We start from the raw sequence: 21,342 nt of genomic DNA, 5'->3' as shown, positions 1-21,342 counted from the left end.
TGTATCGAGGCCTGTGGGTGAGCCAAGCATCTTAAAGGCACGGGGGTTAGAACTGAGTTAGAAATTGATCTAAATGCTAAGAGGTATTGGTGCTCAAGAGGGGGCTAGCCATGGTCAGTATGGGCATGGAATAGGTGTAGCTTGGCTGGGCAGCAGGGCTTGTTCCTTGAAGCAGATTGTGAGGAGTCTACCAGTGGCATCTGGCATTTGGTTGCAAGTTTCCAAAGTGTAATACATCTATTAACAAACAAATGCTTATGTTAAACTGCGTAATGTGTGGAGATGTACAACTTTCTTGTGGGGGGTGGTTAATAATCATTTTAATAGCTTATATTGTGTGTATTTGAAACTATAGAAAAAGAGTGAGAGAATCATCAGTGCTGTGCTTCTTGCCATTTTATTCAATAAAGGGCCAAAGCCTGCTTGTTGCTTGTGCCAGTAGCTGTTTTTGGTAGTGTTGACACAATAGTAATAGAGTCAGAATACGGTGCTGTCAGCCAAAAGTAACAGCCACTTAATATATGCTGTATATATCAGAACCTAGCATTCAGACCAGCTGAGTGTCCCTTTAATCAACTTAATCAAGAAAAGGTCACTCAGGTTACACACTGATCGAGTCCTTTCACTGTATTTTTGGAAAGACTAACAGCTAACTCTTACCTTTAATGGTTAACTCCATTACTGTTTCCATACAAGGTGCCTGGTTAAGTGCATTGCCTGCCACAAAAGATTATCCTTATTAAAGTTAACAGGAAAAATCTATTAACAGAGGAGTTCTTCCTAGAACAATGTTTTGAAGAAACATTGATAGAATTAGATCTGGCCAGGGAAGTCAAGGGCAACAAGAAAAGCTTCTATAGGTATGTTGGTGATAAAAGGAAGACTAGGGAAAATGTGGGCCCTCTCCAGGAGACCTGGTTATCGGGGATATGGAGAAGGCTGAGATACTCAACAACTTTTTTGCCTCAGTCTTCACTGGCAAGTGTTCCAGCCACACTACCCAAGTCACAGAAGGCAAAGGCAGGGACTGGGAGAGTGAAGAACCATCCACTGTAGGAGACGACCAGGTTCAAGTCCATCTGAAGGTGCACAAATACATGAGACCTGATGAGATGCATCTGCAGGTCCTGAGGGAACTGGCAGGTGAAGTGGCTAAGCCACTATCCACCATATTTGAGAAGTCGTGGCAGTCTGGGGAAGTTCCTACTGACTGGAAAAAGGGAAACATAACCCCCATTTTTAAAAATGGGAAAAAACCCTAAGACCTGGGGAGCTACAGGCCAGTCTCACCTCTGTGCCCAGCAAGATCATGGAGCAGATCCTCCTGGAAACTATGCTAGGGCACATGGAAAAGAAGGATGTGATTGGTGGCAGCCAACATGGCTTCACTAAGGGCAAATTGTGCCTGGCAAATTTGGTGGCCTTCTACAAGGGGTTACAGCATTGCTGGATAAGGGAAGAGCAACGGACATCTGCCTGGATTTGTGCAGAGCATTTGACACTGTCCTGCATGACATCCTTGTCTCTAAATTGGAGAGACATGGATTTGACAGATGGACCACTGGGTGGATAAGGAATTGGCTGGATGGTTGCACTCAAAGAGTTGCGGTCAATGGCTCAATGTCCAGGGGGAGAGCAGTGATGAGTGGTGTTCCTCAGGGGTCAGTATTAGGACCAGTGCTGTTTAACATCTTTGTCAGAGACATGGACAGTGGGATTGAGTGCACCCTCAGGAATTTTGCTGACAACACCAAGCTGTGTGGTGTGGTCAACACGCTGGAGGGAAGGGGTGCCATCCAGAGGAATCTTGACAGGCTTGAGAGGTGGGCCTGTGCGAACCTCATGAAGTTCACCAAGGCCAAGTGCAAGGTCCTGCACATGGGTCGGGGCAATCCCAAGCACAAATACAGGCTGGGCAAGGAGTGGATTGAGAGCAGCCCTGTAGAGAAGGACTTGGGGGTATTAGTGGATGAAAAACTGAGTATCAGCCAGCAATGTGTGCTCACAACCCAGAAAGCCAATCACATTCTGGGCTGCATCAAAAGAAGTGTGGCTAACAGGTCAAGGGAGGGGATTCTCCCCCTCTACTCCACTCTCGTGAGACCCCACCTGCAGTACTGTGTTCAGCTCTGGAGCCCCCGGCATAAGAAAGACAGAGACCTGCTCAAGCAGGTCCAGAGGAGGGACATGAAGATGATCAGAGGGCTGGAGAACCTCTCCTATGAGGACAGGCTGAGAGAGTTGGGGTTGTTGAGCCTGGAGAAGAGAAGGCTCTGGGGGCAACCTTAGAGTGGCCTTCCAGTACTTAAAGGGGGCCTACAGGAAAGATGGGGAGGGACTCTTTATCGGGGAGTGTAGTGATAGGATGAGGGGTAACAGTTTTAAACTGAAAGAGGGTAGATTTAGATTGGACATAAGGAAGAAATGTTTTACTGTGAGGGTGGTGAGGCACTGGAACAGGTTGCCTGGAGAAGTTGTGGATGCCCCATCCCTGGAAGTGTTCAAGGCTGGGCTGGATGGGGCTTTGAGCAACCTGGTCTAGTGGAAGGTGTCCTTGCCCATGGCGAGGGGTTTGGAACTAGATGATCTTGAAGGTCCCTTCCAGCCTAAAACATTATGATTCTATGATCAGAACCTGCAGTCTGTCATGTTTATTTAGAGGGGACAAAAAGCACATTGTGTTCAGAATGATGCCTCTTAATTTTACTTTCAAAGGAGGTTCTGGTTGTCTTTCACACGTAAAAAGATAGGATTACTCCATCTTTTCTGATTTTCATTATAGATATCAATTAATGGTGGTTGTAAAGTTGGCTGTTTCCACATTTGTCGAATGAGTCTCCATTTTCATATTTTCATTCTCCTTAACTCTTTGAGAACTATTTTTACAATGTGTGAAATAGAGTTCTTGCAAATATCTGAATGATAGCATCCAAATGTCGTCCTTGTTTATACAGTGCTATTCATTTTTCTGACAAGCAGAGCTTCTAGTGCTGATACTGGTTGGAAAATTGCATCCACTTAGGAAGACTCATAGCTGTTAAGATCTGAAAGCACCATAAAGTCCTAACCTCGCTATGTTAAGCATAGAATGTTAACTGTTACTCCATTTTCTATCCTGATAACTTGTACATGAACTATACTGTGCTTTTCATAGCACTTTTTGAATTAAAGTTTTCAATTGATAGATACAACTTTTTTTATGATTAATTTTTGTCTCTTGTTAGTTTCAGAGCAGAAACACAAGTCTAACTTTAACTTCTGCCATAAAACCATTTCATGACAGTTTCTGGCTGTAGGTTACTTGAAGTCATTTTATGAAGTTAACTTTTAACTTGATTTATGAGGTCAAAGTATGCTGAAGTCTTTCTTGCATTTACACATTAAGTAGGTATAATAGCTCAAACAAATTTAACCAGTAGTGTTGTAAAGAAACAATTTGTCAAAAAATGCTTTTAAAGTAGTGTCCTTTGTTCTGTAAGTGTGAGGTGTGGTATTCTTCCAGTCGTTGATTGCTGCAATATGAGGATCATCATGACTCCCTAGTCATGAGTACTACAAAAGGTACTCAACTCAGCTTTAAAAAATGTTTTTGCAGTTTAAAACAAGACATTATCTAATATGTAGCTTGCACTGTGTCCTCTTCCCTCCACCAGCTTGGGTTGGAGGTAATGGTAGGATATAGAAAAGAAGACTTATTTCTAGCTTGTTATGTAACTAGTTTTGGTCAGTGTACTGCTTTCTATAGTTGAGTTGGTAGTAACGAGCTTTTAAGGATGGCTCTGAAGGAAGATAAGTTACATGATATTTTGGTCATGTCCCATACCTAAGTGGTGCTGCAAAATTAAGGTATAACTGGCAGCTGGGTGGTAAAGGGGTAGTTCTTGGAGCGAACAAGGATTTACGTCCTTAAGTTGTTAGATCTGTCGTCGTGGTTTTAACTGTGGAGCTTTAAAAAATAGATGTGGAGTTGTAAAAGTGATTTAAGTGATTAGAAAGATGGCATTCCCATGTAGTCTGGAGAGCAAGATCATGAATTTAGAAAAGAGGAAGTTGTATTGGACAATATATAAAGTAGGGATTGCTTGAAGTCCTGGTTTGATGTAGTATGATTTGGAAATGCCTGGGTTTTGGTGGTTTGAGGAGATGGCTGATTAGAAAATGTTGTTTGTGCTATGGGCATGACTTGTAGGTTTAGGATGGTCGCAGAGCGAGAACTGTGGAGGAAGTCACTTGGTTAGGGAGAGGCAACAGTATTTCGTTTTCCAGGCTCTCTTAGCATTGTTAGCACAGCTGCCAAGAGGTTTTGTTAGGAAGACCTAGTTGAACTGTGTTGTAAGTCAATAGTATACTTAAGGAATTAAAATTAATGCTTAAGACTTCATGATTGTGAATATATTGCTACACTGCTGCACTTAGAAGAGCAATCATAAACATATTTGGAGAGGACAGTTGTACAAGGCAAAGCTTAGAGGCATATAGAGAGGCTGATAATGTCAAAGGCTACTGAGAATACCAGCAAGACTTGTCCTCAGCTCTAAGCAGGTGAAGATTGTGAAAAGATATACCGAGGGTAGTCTTTTGGGGCCATTGGATATGGGTGCTAGTTCGGGGAAAATGAGGAAAGGAGGCATAAATAGCTCAGTTTAGAATTGGGAGGAAAAACTGACCCAAGTGTTTGTGCCAGTCCTTATAAAAAAGGAATATTATTTCCTTGCCTATATTTGGTGGTTTTAGCATCACGTTAATCTTGGCTCTTATGTATTTCTTCATGTCTCTCCTTATTTCCTGCAATGCAGAGGAAGCCAAATCTCCAAGTAGACTCTTACATATTTAGTCTAGGTGTGTTATTTTTGTGTTTTAATAAAATAGATGTTGTTTGATCTGGCTGAGCAAGGTGAGTTTGTGTAGCTGGCTTTCTAACATTATTAATCTCTCCATTGATCTTTGCCTTAGTATTTAAGAGACAGGAACAGATTTCTGCCAAGTTCTTCCTAGAGCTGTACTTATAAGGAATGATTCCTCTAGAGAAGAGAAGGCTCAAAAAGACACACAAATCATCATAGGCATAAAACATGACAGCAAAAAGGAAGAGAATGAACTGTTTTTCACCAGCTCCAAAGAACTTCAAACAAGAACTTAGATCAGAATTTATGAAGTTAAGAGATTAGAAAAACTTCCAATAGTAAATATGACTGAAGACTAAAATGAATTTGAAGATCTTGCAATTTGCCTTGGACGTGCTTTTTTTGAGAACAGCTGTACAAACTTCTGTCTGGAGCAGTTTTGGTTTGACAAATCCTTGAGGTCTTTGTTGGTTTTGTCTTCCATGTCTTAAATCACATACTATTCACAAAATTCTGAAACTTGCAGTAGTTCTTGATCCACCTAATATGTATATATTTTTTAAATATAATTTTATGTATTGACCTGGCCAAGAAATTCTCATCTTGGCATCAGATTTTTCTGCATAAAAGTGGTGATTGGCAATAATTGTTATTTTTGGTTTGTTTCTTTTCTGAGTCTTGAAGCAGATATTCCAGTTTTGCTTAAGATAGAATTCAGATTTATGCTGGAATCTTACCTTGCTTATTTCACTTCTTAAAATACTCACCATGTATTAAAAAAATTACTAAAATCTGATGCAAGTTTACTTAGTGTACTTTGAGATGTTCTAAACTGTATTGATATGAATTACTTGCAAAATAATTTGTCATTTTCACTTCTAAGTATATAGCACAAGTGTGCATTGAATGTTCTTGCCTCTTCTTGCATTATTAGCAATTTTATGATCTGTAGCTAGAAGTCAGCATAAACTGCTGGTAAGGCTTTTTTTTCTCTTTGAATTTTTCCTATTGCTTGCTGAACACAAGCATGTGAGCTACTACCATCCACATGATCCTCTGACAAGGGGTTCAGCAGGATGGGTTTTTGTCTTCTTTAGTTTTGTCGGGGTTTTTTTGAACCTGTTATAGCCTGGTTTAATTTGATGCCTTCCAGCTCTTGCTCTGTGGGAGTCACTGCATTGCCATCCTATATGCCACTCCTGTTTTCATAGTTATATTCCTGCTCCTTTTCCCTCCAAATTCTGTGTGTTATGGCTGAAGAATAAGGTCTTTAGCTATTTTTATGTGGAAACACTTCCATACCCTCTTCCTATGCATCATTTTGCTTCTTATGGGCACTGAATCTTAGTCATCTTCAGCCCCAGAGTCTGTCCACAGTTTCCTGATCGTTCCCTGTTGCCTCCAGATCCCTGGTGATGGTTAGCTCATCCTGAGGTTCATTCTGGCTGTTGACAAGGATGGTCTCCCCCATCCCCATTTCCTAGTACCATTCTGGTTATAGCTTTCAGATTTTCCCCACTGTGGTTTTTAGGGTGTCCGTTTTCTCCCCCCCAGGTTCTTCAAAGGCTGTGTGAATAATGGCAGGGTTGTCTTCATCACCTGTACGGCAGTTGGACTATGGCTGTGGTCTGTTCAGTCCTACTGCAGTCATCTCTTCTGTAGTGGTCTGGCACTCTTGACCACGGGAGAAGTGGGAAGTCTTTCAGCTAGGAAGCCAAGTGAAGCTGGTTATGCTGCCAGCTCTCTTCTGATCCTCAGGCTGAAAGCCTGCAGATTCCAGTAACTATTGACAAGGCGATACAGGTTTAAATGTTTAAACTGTTCTACATGTACCTGAAAACTAGAAACCTGACTGGATTAGCGAGACCCAAATTACCTCCCTTGCAGAGGGAGAGCTGCTGTTGTATGTGTGGCCCTGCTATCTCTGCTCAGTGCAGATGAACTGCCTCTGGCCCTGTGGATGGCCAGAGAATCTGGTTTGGTGAAATTGAAAAGATATGGGCAAGAGGTTTGTGTTGTGAGGTACATGGGGAGGATTTGGTGTAGCAGAGAGAGAGGACCAGAGGACACACGCAATGTAAGCTGAGAAAAAAATCCCATCTTCAGTGCTGCTGCTTGCAAAATTGCTTTTGTGGTTAGTGTGATGCAGGTAACTTGTGACTTAGTTCTTGTACTTTTTTTTTATGGCTGTCTCCCCTTGAAGGGGAAGAAAACAGTTTGAGTGACATTTGGAATACTGTTAAGTTTGAAAGTGAGGGTTAGCATAAAAAAGGGACTAGGAGTAATGGGTATAAAATGTCGAGTGGAGGACTGAGGTGTCTACCCCTTGTCTTTATGTATGAATAACATACATGTGTTGTAAGTGCTGTGGCCAGTTCCAGAGAGCCTTTTCATGCTCTTCTGAGCCAAAGAGGTAAGAATAGCAGAATGCTAGACTTGTCACCAAAATTTAAACCAAAACATTTCTTTAACTCTTCTCTCTTATTCTATGGGATTTTAAGTTAGTGTTTGGGTCTGTTAGTAACAGCTTCATATTAAAACCAGAAAATTTTGAAAATACAAAAAATCCAGCATCCCCAGCTTTACCTGACATAATGTTATCCCTATTAAATATATTTTGAGTATTTTGAGCCTAAATGATAGTAATTTCTTGCAAGATTTAAAACTTGAGTAACCTCACTGAACTGAAATGAACCTGCATGTTTTGCTGTCTTTTAATAATTGCTTCTGTTTGAGGACAGGCCAAGTCATAGCTGAAGAACTTTGGGCCCTTAAGATTTAATAGCTGCTGTTTATTTTTGAGGTTGCTGTTTACTCTGGTTTGCATGGACCTGGGCAATGATGAGCATTTTTAGTCTCTCTTCATTCTACTGAATGCTTTCTGAGAGCAAGCAAAGGTTATGTGCTTCTGAGTGACATCTTTGCCTAACCGCTTGAATCTCCAGATACTTCACCATAAGACACCAGGAGGCTTGGCCCACAGATCGCAGCTGGGAGAACGTCTTTGGCCTGCATGTTATCCATGGACTATAACTTAGTCCTTTATCACAATATAGTTGTTCAGGCTCAAAACCTTTAACTTTTTCATTCTTCAAATGTGTGCAGAATATGGTAATGCTTAACTTCTGTTCTACAAGTGGAGACCTGCAGTATTAAATGATCTGAGGAAATGTAAAGAGTCTGGCAGAAGTTTAGCAAACATAAAATCCCATTAGAGTGTGCTAGCTATCCTATCACCACCCTCCTTGAAATAGATACGCAAACTTTTTAATTTACAAAAGAAAACATTGGTGTTGCTTTTCAGATAATTTACTGTCACATGAATATGAAAGGATTGTGTCTTGTGAATGTTATAATAATGAATTTCTGTGGAGAATTTTATAATCAACCCCACCTCCCTCAAACATTGTCTGAAGAAGCAGTGAAAGGCAGTTACTTACAGTAATTGTCTGTTTAATTCTTATGTCTGAATCTGAGGGCAAAAACAATTAGCTGTCCTTTAGGCCTTGAGAGAAGGAGGAGTTAAACCCCAACAACCCCATGGCTGGCAAAATGCTCTTTTGCCAGGGACACTGACATTTTTAGCTAACTTTCAAAAAAGTGTATTTGCTCCAACCGGTGCTTTTTGTGGGGAGGGGAAGCTAATTCAGTCAGCAGGTTCTGTTACCTGGTTTGTGTGTATTTTAATTGGTGTCTCAGCAGCAAGCAATTCCTTCCGCCGTACTGTGAAAACAGTGGAATTTAAAAAGGGATTAGCAGATCCTCTCACTAGGACGACTGCTCTCTCATGTTGCAGCCTTGCATTGAAGGGACGTTGTCTTTTCTGCTCCCAGTCCCCTGCAGAGCAAAAAGGTTTGTCGGATTCAGGCGAGGACCCCCAGGGAGAGGTTGAGCCCCCCCACCATGGTCTGGGTCACAAAGAATCAGCTGGTGAGTGCGACTCTGAGCACCCTGCTCCCGCTGTTGCCTCAGTCAGTGCTACCCCGAGTCCCACTTCTGAAGCCCAGCTTGCTCCTATTCAACAAGAACTGGCAGGGGTAAGTGTGAACCTACCAAGTACTTCTGCTGCTGAGGGGATTAAAGAAAAAAAAGTCCCTTTAACTAGGAGGAAACTGTTACTGTTAACTTTAGGTAGTGCAGCTCACTATCTGTCTAGTTCTTTGATCTCAAGCGTTAGTCTGCTCTAAGCTGTTGTTCCAATTAGTAGAAATGAAATTTGTTTGGGACTCCCTAGTGGGTATAATTATAGAAGATGCATCAAGTATTAATTTTAAAATTTAGGGTGTAAACTGTGTGTTTGTTAAGGAAAAGAGCTCTTCTAAATGAGTGAGAAAGTGGGTATATATGAGGGATTTGCTTCAAGCAGTTAGAGAAGGATTGTTTATTCCCTCTGAGCCGTAATGCTGAGCTTGATAAAGTGAGCAGCTAATGCTGTGTTTCCATTAGATATAAACAGGAGCTTGTCATGCCAACCTGTAATGTACTTAACAGATTAAAAGCAGCAAGAAAGATGCTAAAGCAAAATTTTTCAATTTAGGTACTTGGGGGGAAAAAAAACCCAATCAGTTCCTAGAAATAGGAAAAGCTGTCAGTGCTGTTAATTTAAGATTTTTCTACTGGTGGTACAGCAAAATATTTTTTGAAAGGTTAGATGACTAAATGACTACTACCATACAGTTTTTTGGAGTGATTTTACAAGTGTTCCTATCTTTCTGGTTGGTGGAGCGTGTTGTCTTGGTGCAGTTGAATGTCACTGCTCATTGTGACCACACACTAGGCATGTACTCTTTCATAGATCTTTCCCTGTTAAGGCTGCTCCACACAATACCTGCACCCTTTTCTTGCATTAGGGTTTTTTTTGGGGGGGTGGGGGGGTGGGTTGTTTTGTGTTTTTTTCCCAAGAATGGGCCATTTCAAGTAAACCCAGTGCCGAATGGATTGTCATGACAAGGTACAAACAGCTGTAGGTTAAGCACCTTTCAGTGTCCAGACTGCTGCTTGATGACCTGCTGCAGAAATTTTTCTATTTCAATTTTCTTTTGAAGGTTAAAGTTTTCAAGGGTTGATATTTTACAATATAGCTGGTAAATGTAGTCACAGACTTTTATTTCAGTTTTCTGTCATTTGAAATTGCCAGTGTTACTAGAATTGGCTGAGAGAACTGTATTAACCAGACTTTCAGGAAAACTGCAGCAAGTGGTCATTATCTTAGACTTGTTCTTAAAGAACAGAAAATCTTACCCCAGTTAACCCAGGTCTGAAAGAAATTTAAGAACCAAAAATGCTGTTGGGGAATGTATGCAGTAATTCTTGGCTGCATCCTTGAACTTTACTCCATTCACTTAAATTTATGGAATAGTACAGTGCTCGGTATAGGCACGTAGCTGGCCTTCATATGCACTGGCAAATGTTCTTCAAATTATCCCAGTTTCTTAGGGTAAAACTGTGTCTTGCATCGACATTCTGTATATTTCAAGGTATCTTCAGAGTGCTCATACTGGTTTGCTGGAGCAGAAAGCTTCATGTAATCTTCCCAGGACCTCAGGAAGATAGATGAATTAAGACTTGAGTTCTGAAGAAGAGACACTGCATATTTCTTGTTTACTTGGTATTGTGTGTACACAGACAGGCAGATATTTTTGCTAAGACATTAATACAGTGTGGCCAGAGATATGGCCTTTTGCAGAGCCAATTATGATGTCTTGACTTCCAGCTGACCCAAGCGAGCCTAAAGCAACATGTAGCTGTGCCAGCAGGACTCCATTGTTTAAGAGATTCTGGAACAGCTTTTAAGAAACAGCCATGCCAGTTCAATAATGTTTATATACGTGCAGAGTATCTGGATTGCAGACTTGCTGTACCATGCTCTGAAGTCCTTGTATATATGACTTTTTGCATCTTAAATGTATTTTTCAAAGATAAACGCTGTAAGTGTACTCCTACAGATTTCACCTAATTATGCTGACTTTTTTTTGCTTTACCTGAATTCTCCCTTGCCTGTTTCTGCTCATTATTGTGAATAAACAAAAACTGACAGATTTGTTGATGTTTGTGTAAGTTCTTCTCTGTTAGTTTGTTGTAAAGACTGTGTGAGGAAGTAATGGGTATAAAGAAGCAGTGTTTATACTTCAGTATGGGATGGTTAATTACCTTCATCTGCACTTTTAAAAAGCAGTTGGTAGCCTTTAAAAAGGTAATTTGGTTAATCAGAAATGTGTCAGAATTCTAGGAGCCTCTATTTAGGAATAATTGTAACTTTTCTGTAGCTGGATTTCTAAAAGTAGGGGGAGAAGGGAATAAGTGAAAGGTGGCTTCTATTAAATGAGGAGTAAATTGTAGGTTGGATTTTGATGTTACTGGTTTAAGTGTCTCTTCAGCTTCTAATTTCAAAGAACTGAATGGAGAGAAGTTGAGTCACCCTAATGGTTCCTTATAGGATGAGATGGTCCTGGCTTTCATTTCTGGTGTATAATATACTTGTGTAAAACATGTATTGCTGTAAAGTACAGATTGAGTAACCTGGCAGGAGAGGCCTGAAATAGAAGGCTGGACTGCTGTTTATAATCACTGGTTGTAATCTGATGGTTTTGCAGTCTGTCAGGTAAACTGTTTGTCATGCCTATATTCTCCCTATTTTTGTTTAGTCTCCCCAGCTTCTCCCGAATAAGCAATGCTGGTAAGCAACTTCTGGCTGTAGCAGTACCTTACTTTATAGTATGGCTTCATAAGAAAATGAAGCTTGTGGTAATACACTATATCTATGTACCCCCACCCCCATGCCATTTACCTTTAACTCTCTGTCAGGGCTGTCCAAAGGTGCTGAGAGGTATGGAGAGCTTGGCTCTAGATTCCTCTACAATTTGTGGGTAGAGGCAGATGAGAGAGGAGAGAAAACATCTCGCTGCCTCAAGCATTTGACTTCTCATTGCAGGTTATCCCACGTTGTTTGTCATCTAGGTAGGAGATGTGGGAAATAAGGCTTCATTAGGTCATGTGCATACAGCTTTATTTTCTTGAAAGCCTTTCTTCAAGGATGAAGGATTTAGGAATATTTTTCAAGATCTGTAAGAGCAAATTGGTCATTGGTGAAAGCATTATTATAGTGAAAAAACATGAGATTTATCCAAGGTTGAGACGACCTGATAGGTGAATGACCAAGTAACAGGGAGGGAATGTTGACAGCAAGTTTTTTAATAAAAGCAAGGAAACAGCGTGGTGTGTGTCTCTTACTGGATGCTGAGTATAACAAAATTAAAAAATAGCTCCCAGTAGTGTTGGTGACTCTGCAGTGGAGTAACTTGTGTGTATTCTCATTCATTTGAAACCAGAAAATTGAACCTGGATATCTTAAATGCTCAGGTAGGAGTTTCAGTACTGAGGTAGACATAAATGAGGTTCTTTGGCCTGTCTGTGCTTGGGGATCAACCTAAGGGATTACGACTCTTTCTTCCCTGGCCTTTAAATTCCTGAGTCCATAAAAAATTTAAATCTGTTGTTGCATTTTTCTGGTGGGAGTTATTTGCAAGGTCTGTCCCAACTTCCCCAAGCAATAATTGAGTGTGAGCTGTGTGTGAATGGGTAAGGATGGGAGGTAGCATACCAAATGATCTAGATATTTAGATGCCCATGTAGGAAAAAATACATTTGGGAGAACGGGAAGTCCTTTTTTAATTCTGTGCAGCATCTACTTTGACTAGGGTTGGCAATGTCAGTAACAGCTGTAACACTTGTCACGTGGACTCTTGCACAGCTTTAATCTCCTAAAACTGTTGAACTAGGAAGCATGGAAGTAATTCAGAGAGAGTAGATACTTAGCTCTGCTTTGTCTTCAGTAGGATACAGAGTTGCTTTTGGATATTGATGCTCCTTGCCCACTAAATATAGTGATGGTATATTTAGTTGTACTTGATCAGTTAATGAAATTATAATGATGTGATAATTTGAAGTTTGTGCTATACAGGTTTGACTTCTTTTCTGTGTTACTTGAGCATTGAGAATACAGTATGTATTTGTAACAGCTTGAGAAGTTTTTGAAGTTCGGGGGAAATCATTTGTTGATTTTTTTTTAAAGGATTTTTGCACATAGAGATCTGCAGTTCCATTCATGCAAATTTTTTACCAAATAGTTTCCTTTTGCTTTCAGGATTTTTGCTAAAAATTGAAACAAATTGCTGGTGTATGTGACAACCCTTTCTGTGCAAAATAGAATTTTTTCCAACTTCAGATGCTGATTGCTGAAACAGATGACATCATGGTTTTCCACTTTAGCCTTATCTTTTGGGAAACTAGTGTATGTTGGCAAGGGAGGTGCCTAATAAGATCATCTTCCAATAGTGTGGAGTACTTCACCAGTTTTCTAGGAAGAACATGGATCATCAAATACAGTATTAATGCGATTGGGCTGGTAGATATGTGTGGAGGTTGTGTTCCAGAACTGTCAATAGCTTTTCATTCCCCATGCTGAAGGTTTCAAAAGTACTTGACTAGGATGCTAGTGAGGTAGCTATTACTTTCTCTGTTAATGTAAAACAGAACAGAAAACCCCTTAAACTTAATTGCATAGGCAAAATGCAGTGTAAATGGGGTTTTATTAGCATTGAGTGAAATACTGATAGTATGGTAATATCTAGATTCTAAATATATGCAGTGCTAAACAGAAAGTTTTATATTTTCTGGTGTTCTTACATGCAAGGTGTGTCTTTCAGATCATAGTCCTGGGCAGCCTTAACCAGTCCTGTTGTGTGTTGCCCAATCCTTCTGTGTCTGCCTGTTCTCCACGCCGAAGTACGACTAGTTGCAGTGGGGAAGGACGAGCTCTGGGGCTGCAGCAGGCTCTGTCTGTGTGGCCTGGGGCAGGAGTGGGATGAAAGGGTACTGTTGGACTGGGGAGAAGGTCCAGTATGTTAAGAGGTTTTGTAATGACACGAAGATGGTAATGCTGCCCTAGTCACCTTCCATAGGAATCCATCATGGGATTATGTTTTGCAGGAACAAGGGAAATTGTATCAGCTGAGGAACTGGCAGAGCGAGTAGGAGGAGAGAGACCTAGAAGTCCTCAGGAAAGATGTGAAACCTTTGTTCAAAGACTTCTTGAATATTGTGATAGATGGTAGCCTGTGGTGTTTCCTGTTCTGTTCCTGGTACTGTGGAAGATGTTAGGAGCCTATCCATTGCTAATTTCTATCAACATATCATAGTACTGGCTTATAGAGTGCCCTTTGAAAGACATTCCTCCAGTGCTGTCCTTTTGTTGAAGGAACTGATGTCAGTTACATTAGTTAGGAAGAGTGCTTTGGAATGAACTCTCAAATAATGGGTATGTTCATGATAAGCTTGGAACTTCTATGATATTTTTCAAAATCAAACCAAATTTGAAAATTGTCGCTTTCAGATTTTCAATATATAGAAAATGTGACTGTAATAATCATTGCATACTCTCTAAGGATATTAGTGCTTGGATATGAATTTTCAGCTATCTTATTTGTAAATGAAATATTTTGAATTTATATTATTTAATAGTGTCTCGTTAAAACTCAATATGCCTACATGTAAGTCATAAAAAAACGCTTTGCCTTGAGTGTGTATCACTGACAGTAAAGAAAATCTCTCAACTGATGATTAAAACATTTGGATGTGTCTAAAGAGATTGAAATGTTCAGTATGTGATTTTTGTTTTATCGCTGTCATCTGATTTCAGAGATCAGCGGATGGATCAAGTCCAGAAGATGGAGATGGTAAGAGATTTGATTGTCAGATTAAAAAACACAAGTATATGTGTCTCCAGGATTTTGTGCATTTTCTCTAATTGCTTTTTTTCTACAGAATCTGATCGAGAGGATGGGAGCTACTGTCCACCTGTAAAGCGTGAGAGGACTTCATCCTTAACTCAGTTCCCTCCTTCTCAGTCAGGTAAATGTTGCTACACTATTATATATGAGGTGGGTTTCCTTCTTACACTTTTTTTTCCCCAGTCATGTCAGCAGTCTTACTACTGTATGCTGTGCTTTGGCTGAAGACCACAGCAGCTGTGTACTCTGACTTTTTCTATGGTCTGTGTTAGCAAATTCAGTGAAGCCCAAAGGAGTTGATAGATACGTTTTTTAAAATATTTTCTATCTGTAAGTTTATATATATTTGTAGTTTCAGCTTTTAATCTTACACTGTTAAATTGAAGAATTTACCAGAAATCTTCTTGATTTGTTGTGATCAGGTTGCTTCTTAACAAATTTATATAAATGCTACCTTTTTCTTAGTTACTTTGCTGCCAGGCAAATCTTCCAAGTCTCAGGTCGTGCCTAAGTTGTTTTAGTCCTTTTTTTTTTTTCTCCCATTCCTTTAAAGTGGAGAGAATTCAGTGCATTTCAGCAACATTCTCACCTGGCAAATGCAAGAGAGAATGACTGCTGCCTGTTTGTGTATACAGTCAAGGCAGCAAAATCACTGGGAAGGCCAGGGGTAAATTTCTGCAATTCACATACACAGGAATGGTCATGTTTGATATCTGTATTCACCCACAGGAACAGTCTTTAAAATTTATGCCTTCTCTCTTCACAGACAATATGAAGTTTTTAGCTTTGGTCAAGAATTATTTTAGCTGAGATGTCAGTACTAGGAGCAGGTTTGGAGACTTAAGTTACTTTGTTTCTGCCGTCTTAGTTGAAATAATGGAGATGAGAAAAACAGTAAAAAATATTCCTCTAACATACAACACATTTGGGAAGTGTGACTAAAAGATGAAAACCTAGTTATTTTGCTTTTAATTTTAAAGAAATAAGTGATTATGGAATTTAAAATGTAGTTGCTGATATTTTATGGGCACGATATTCTCATTTCATGCTGCCAGTGCTAGTCAAGGGAAGAATCCTGTCTTAAGATCTAGTTTTTCTGGTGTGCAGCCTAGTGGGTTTCAAGGTCTAAGTCCTGTTAATTGAGTACTGTTCCGGGGACCAATGTTGCTGCTCTCTGCATGCCAGTCACTCTTAGTAAAAGAACACTGTCTGCACAAAAATAATGAATAGGGGTTTTTTGTCTGTAGACTTTCTGTTAGCATAACAGACTGTGTATAGCCTGTTAGGAGCTTGCTTACTTATTAATTGGACCTTAGATTCCTAGGTTCCCTGCGGTTACTAACTCTTCTAGTCTGTAATGCCTTTACCTTTTGAAATTACAATCTGTAAAATCTCAGATTTTGCTTAATGCTAACATTTATTAAGAAGTGGAGGAAAACAATTTATTTGGCACTCTTACGGTTAAATGCTAGATGTTTCAGGATTCCATGTACTTTCTCAATCATTTGCTTGGCTAATGCATTTTGACTACATGCAGTCATTTATTCCGTATTTGACCCCCTTGTTCTCTTCTGATGTGTGGTATTGTCAAGCAGTGTCAACTTTGATTGGAATTGCGACTTCCATAAAGGCTTCTTTGAATATTGCTGACAGTATCTGATGGCCTTGGTTTACAGAAAACCTTTCATTTTCCAAACCTCTTAAATTTTTTGTGGGGTTATGTTTCTCTTAAGGGTAGGGAGATTTTGCTTAGATGAAACCTGCATCATCTTTAAGATTAAGGCAGACCATAATAAAAAGAGAGAAGATGGAATTAAAGGAAAGAGGCAAACATTTAAAAAAACCCCAAAACTCTAAAACTTAAATACAAAAGGCAAGTGCTGCATCTTATGGTATAAAGGTGTTCAGAGATGAGTTTCCTTTTTCTTTTCAACATACTTAAGCTTCTTCCACAGCCTCATAAAAGCTAAAAGAGCTGATAAATATTGTCGTACTTTACCTCATGCAAGATGATCTCTTGGAGACAAAAACCCCCAGCCTACTGTTGTTGCCTTGTGACTCTTGATGCATCTACCTCCTGCTCTGGTCATCATATTTCATAAACTGCATTGTCTGTGATCCTTTGTACAACACCAAAAGTACTTCAACTGCTGAACAGGGCCTTGACCAAACTCCTTATTACTCGCTTCTCTAGGTCCCAGCAAAGTGTGGCAAAGAAACACTGTCCTTTGTTCTTTTCAAACTTTTTTTGCTCTTTTGTTGACTGTTATGCTTAAGTGTGACATCTGCAAATACTCTCCTTTGTTTCTGTAGAAATTTTGTCCTTGCAGGCCAGTTCAAACAAGGTGCTTAGCTCTTAGGGCAAACTATGCTATCCCTCTTAAGCCTTTTGAGAAGCACAGATGTTAGCTTCCACTATTTAACAGGCATTACACTCCTTTCTGCCCTCTCTGCAGAGGCCTTTTGAAATGTTATATGTATTTTGTAATGATACTATACATTCTAACATCACTTTTAATTCCTACTTCAGATACAGTTCAGACCGGGAATCCTGTGTTTATCTTCCCTCCAGAATAAATGAAATTTGCTCTTTCTCTGTTTCAGGAGAAACTAAGGGGATTTTATGGACAACAGCCTGTTTACTTCTATGGCTGTAATGCTGTTTTAGTTTAGAAGAAAGAAAAATCTAAAATAAACAAAACAAATTACTAGAAAAATAATTTTCAATTTGCAGCCTTAATATGTCTGGGAACAGAGTTTGTAATTAAGAACAACATACACAACTTTATTTTTCTTTTTCCTTGACTGCAGTAACAAAGAACAATGTCTTTATGCCATCAAGCTTCTGCGAACCCTCGACAGGCAATTCTGACTCAGAACCAGGTGAGATTCCTCATTTTTCTGATTTTTCTCAGCAAACTGCTGTTAGTCTGTCACGATCCAAAGTATTCTGATACTGCAGAAGTAAGACCCTATCTGGGAGAATGGAAGTGGTAATGATTCTGATCTTAGAGTTGTTCTCTTGCTCACTTCATTGCTTGATTTCATGCTTGCTGGAGGTGATTAAAATAACAAGTATCAAAATTCTTAAATGCTTTGGGAGTGGTGGTGGAAGACTGCAATATGACTCTATGCCTGCCTGTTAACCTCAAGATAAAACTTAAGGGAAATTTTCATTTATCTACTTTGGATGCTGGGGGGTTTTTTTGGTACTGAAAATCAAATCAACCATAATCTATGGTCATGATGATGTTCAGCCATGACCTGTGAACTCTGTGTTGACAGTACCGCTTACTTTGTTAATTATTGTCATTCTGCAGTTTGGTTGTGTTGGTATTGCTGTATAGCAGCACATTGTTATCTTATGCCTAAATGGCATGAGAATAATTAAGTACAGTAAGATGGTAAGGTACTGAGTTGTCTTATTCTGAGCACAGCCATTATGCCCCTAAAATGAAACATTTTATAATTATACCTTGTAAGTTCTTAGGAACTTGTTTTGTAATAGCTGTGGATTTATGAATATTATTTTTTTGAGATTTTGGTATTTTATCTGAAAGCCTTAACTGTAGTGAGTGCAAGCGAAGGAATTTTTTACCTTCATGCTATAAAAGTATAAGGTAAAAGCTAATAGAATTACAAGAAACTAATATTAAGCAATTAATTTTAATTTAATTTATGATAATTAGCAGTTGTGTGCTTGTTAGCAGCTGTCATGTTCAGTGATGCTTTTGATTGTCCTTTCTTTAGTTTGATTCTCACTTAAAACCTCTGCTACCTCTGTTAAACCTCTATTAAGTCCTTCATGGAAGGAACTCCATTTCTCTTACGAAAATAATCTGTTTCGTGTTTCTCCTGAAAAACAATTTTTATTTTTTTTCTTGCAACAACTTGTGTTTCTGTCTTTGTGATGTATATTTGCTGTGATGATCACTGGAAATTCAGACTTCTTCTGGAAGAAGGGAATTTGTTCTTTGGAAATCTCCTTATGACTTTAGATATTTATAAAACTTGTGGGTTGCTACAATGGGGAAAGCATGAGGAATTCTATGACTCACTGAATGTATGTAGTATGTTACAGCTATGTCCTTGCAATTTTGTGTTTTGCTTCTAGAGGAAAAGAGCAGTGGATTCCGGCTAAAGCCACCAATACTTATCCATGGTCAGGCACCTAGTGCAGGTGAGTTCAATGTTTTCTGCAGCAGTACAAAGAAACCAGTTCAAGCATCTTATTTATTTGAGTTTCCTCAAACTGCTGTTGTAACTGGAAGGTAGCAGTACCTGTGTTTATGCAGAAAAAAATCTTGTATTCTCCAGAGTGGTTATGCCCATATCCACTGCGTAATGTGTATGGATGCATTGAAATTTTGGCTTGTATCAGTCATGCATTTCTGAAATGTATCTCCCAGTTGTCTCTGCTTAGCATGCTTTGATTCAATTCTTAAAAATAGTCCTGGGCTTCGTGAACTCAATTTCTTTGGTAGCAAACTGGAACAAAAGGAGTGTTCCAGGAATGCACTGAACAAGTTCCAGCCATTAATGGGCACTCAGTCTAGGACAGGCCTAGAGCAAAGTCTGAAATGTTGTTCACTCCCCACTTTCCCCTCTCCCTGACTGTTGATGATAGTGTGGAAGTTGGGTCCTTGACCCTACCTGTTCTGCTGTACAGTTTGGCTCTTAATGAGTTTCCTGTTTGCTGATGTAGACCTAGCCAGTATGGGAAAGACATTAATATTACAGCTCCTTAGGAGTTTGAGGAAACAAACCAAAACTATTTTGGTAATGGAAGCTATTATTTGTTATATATGGAAACTGCTTATTTTGTTTGAAGGAAGAATAGTAAATTTGAAAAAAAAACAAACCAAAAACAAAACACCAACCCAAGTGTTTTTGAGCTGACATGTGAATGTTTGAACTTACGATAGTTGTTATATTTTGGTTGTTGTCATGTCCTTTGAATATGGGTGGCCTGAAATGGAACTGGTTGTAGAATATTCAGCTGAGTTGCTATGAGTGATTTCTGTTGCAGTATTTTATTGGATCAAGAGTTCATCTTTATTTTGTTCAATGAAGAAAACTGAACCTTCTGGGATTGCCATAACCTTACAGAGTTGATATTAAGGTGGTTTTGGTTCTGTGTTTTTTGTTTGGTTTTTTTTTTTTATTAGGATGTTTAAGGTCAGTTGGCTTTTTGAATCAGTGAGGAATTAAAGAGTTGTAGTGCCGTGTATCTTACTATAGCAAACAAAAGAGGCCAGGTTAATTAAAAAAGCCAAAAGGTTGTTAAATGAAACAACATGTAAGACTATTACACTACCAATACATTTGATTGTATGAAGAACAAAAAAAAAATAGTTTACCAGTATCTGGAAATGACTTCATTGGAAGGAGAAAAGACTTGGAATGTGTAGTTGAGTAATATGTCAGTCAAATGGGATTGCTTGTGTACTGTTCATTTCTCTTACATTTTGACTTTTCTGAGTCAGTCATAGACTCTCTATGCTTTCCTGGGTAAGGTAGAAAATACATTTTTAAAGTGTCTTTTCAGGCTATGAAGTTGTCTTCTCTATTTGGGACTAATTCTATCTTGAGGCTGAGTGAGGGATGGGAAAGAAGCGGGTGGAAGCTTCTTAGATGTCTGGTTTTCCATTGTATGTTCTGTTGGAGACAATTACAGAGAAGATTAGATGAAGCTGAATTTTTCAACTTTAAAGGTTTATAGCTCTTGAAAAAACTTTGTACTTGCAGGTCTCCCTAGCCAGAAACCGAAGGAACAGCAGCGAAGTGTGCTGCGTCCAGCAGTATTACAGGCACCACAGCCAAAAACTTTCTCACAGATGGGTGAGTAATGGTTTTGCTTTCTAGAATACTGCGGAGGGAGAACAAAAATACAAAATCTGTTTAGTGTAGCACTTCGTTTTCCTTCAGCATCTGCCCTTGTTTTTCTAGGTTTTTCTTTTCAGAAAAGAAACATCTTAAATGTTAAGTATATCTATGTTATATAAGGGATAACACAGTCAAACCTTCAGTTTTTGTGTAGGATGACTGCCTGATATTGCCAGGCCTCTAACTTTGGTGTAGTCCATGCTTGGTTTTTGGAATAAAAAGACTTTTAAGGGTGTGGAGTGGCAGTCTCAAATGACAGCACTGACCGTGGTGTAATAAGCTACTGCTGATCGATTGAACGGTAGTGATAGACTTCAGCTAGCCTGCACTGTGATGTAAAATGCCTAAATCGCTAGGAGATGCCTTTAGGCTTGGGGACCATTTTGGAGTTGAGACTTCAAGATATGATTTTAATTCTTAAGTTTGGTCATTATATTATGCTCATTGTATTGTTATCAGATTCCTTTGACATAGCTAATAGAAAGAGGCAAGATTGAAAACTGGAAGTTAAAGCAAAAAAACTGTTCAAGGTGTCCATGTCTCCTAAACTCCTATGTTTCCCTAGTACCCCACCTCTTGTTGTTTGGAAGTTCAGTTGAACTGAAACAGAAGTAACTTCAGTTAATGCTGAATCTGGCATAGAACCAAACATTTCTAGCTTGATTTCTTGGCGTGCCTGTTGGCACAGATTGGATTCTACATAGTACTGAATATTGGGGTACAAATTTTCAGTGGGAGTTCAGTATGTAAGTAGCTAGATCAGTCCAAAGAGGAGCCCTGCTGGCTGTGAACAGTATTAGACAGGAGCAGGGTGGTTGTTTGAA

General features: G+C 39.3%; 1 protein-coding gene across 4 annotated transcripts in view; it reads left to right on the top strand.

Moving 5' to 3' along the window:
- The window catches only part of RANBP3 (RAN binding protein 3), a 47,397-nt gene that overhangs the window by 12,528 nt on the left and 13,527 nt on the right, over window positions 1-21,342 (top strand). For 2 of the 4 annotated variants that reach the window (XM_010580628.1, XM_010580610.1), the window contains exons 3-8: window positions 8,678-8,881; window positions 14,542-14,578; window positions 14,667-14,753; window positions 17,444-17,515; window positions 18,747-18,812; window positions 20,381-20,473. In XM_010580628.1, coding sequence (XP_010578930.1) covers window positions 8,678-8,881; window positions 14,542-14,578; window positions 14,667-14,753; window positions 17,444-17,515; window positions 18,747-18,812; window positions 20,381-20,473 — 559 coding nt within the window. The remainder of the gene's footprint in view (window positions 1-8,677; window positions 8,882-14,541; window positions 14,579-14,666; window positions 14,754-17,443; window positions 17,516-18,746; window positions 18,813-20,380; window positions 20,474-21,342) is intronic. The other 2 variants (XM_010580635.1, XM_010580619.1) reach the window with 2 other exon arrangements.

Source organism: Haliaeetus leucocephalus, unplaced genomic scaffold (assembly GCF_000737465.1).
Source record: "Haliaeetus leucocephalus isolate CR32 unplaced genomic scaffold, Haliaeetus_leucocephalus-4.0 Scaffold76, whole genome shotgun sequence".
Taxonomy (NCBI): domain Eukaryota; kingdom Metazoa; phylum Chordata; class Aves; order Accipitriformes; family Accipitridae; genus Haliaeetus; species Haliaeetus leucocephalus.
The sequence above is the reverse complement of the archived record's forward strand: the minus strand, read 5'-3'. Positions and strand labels throughout refer to the sequence as shown.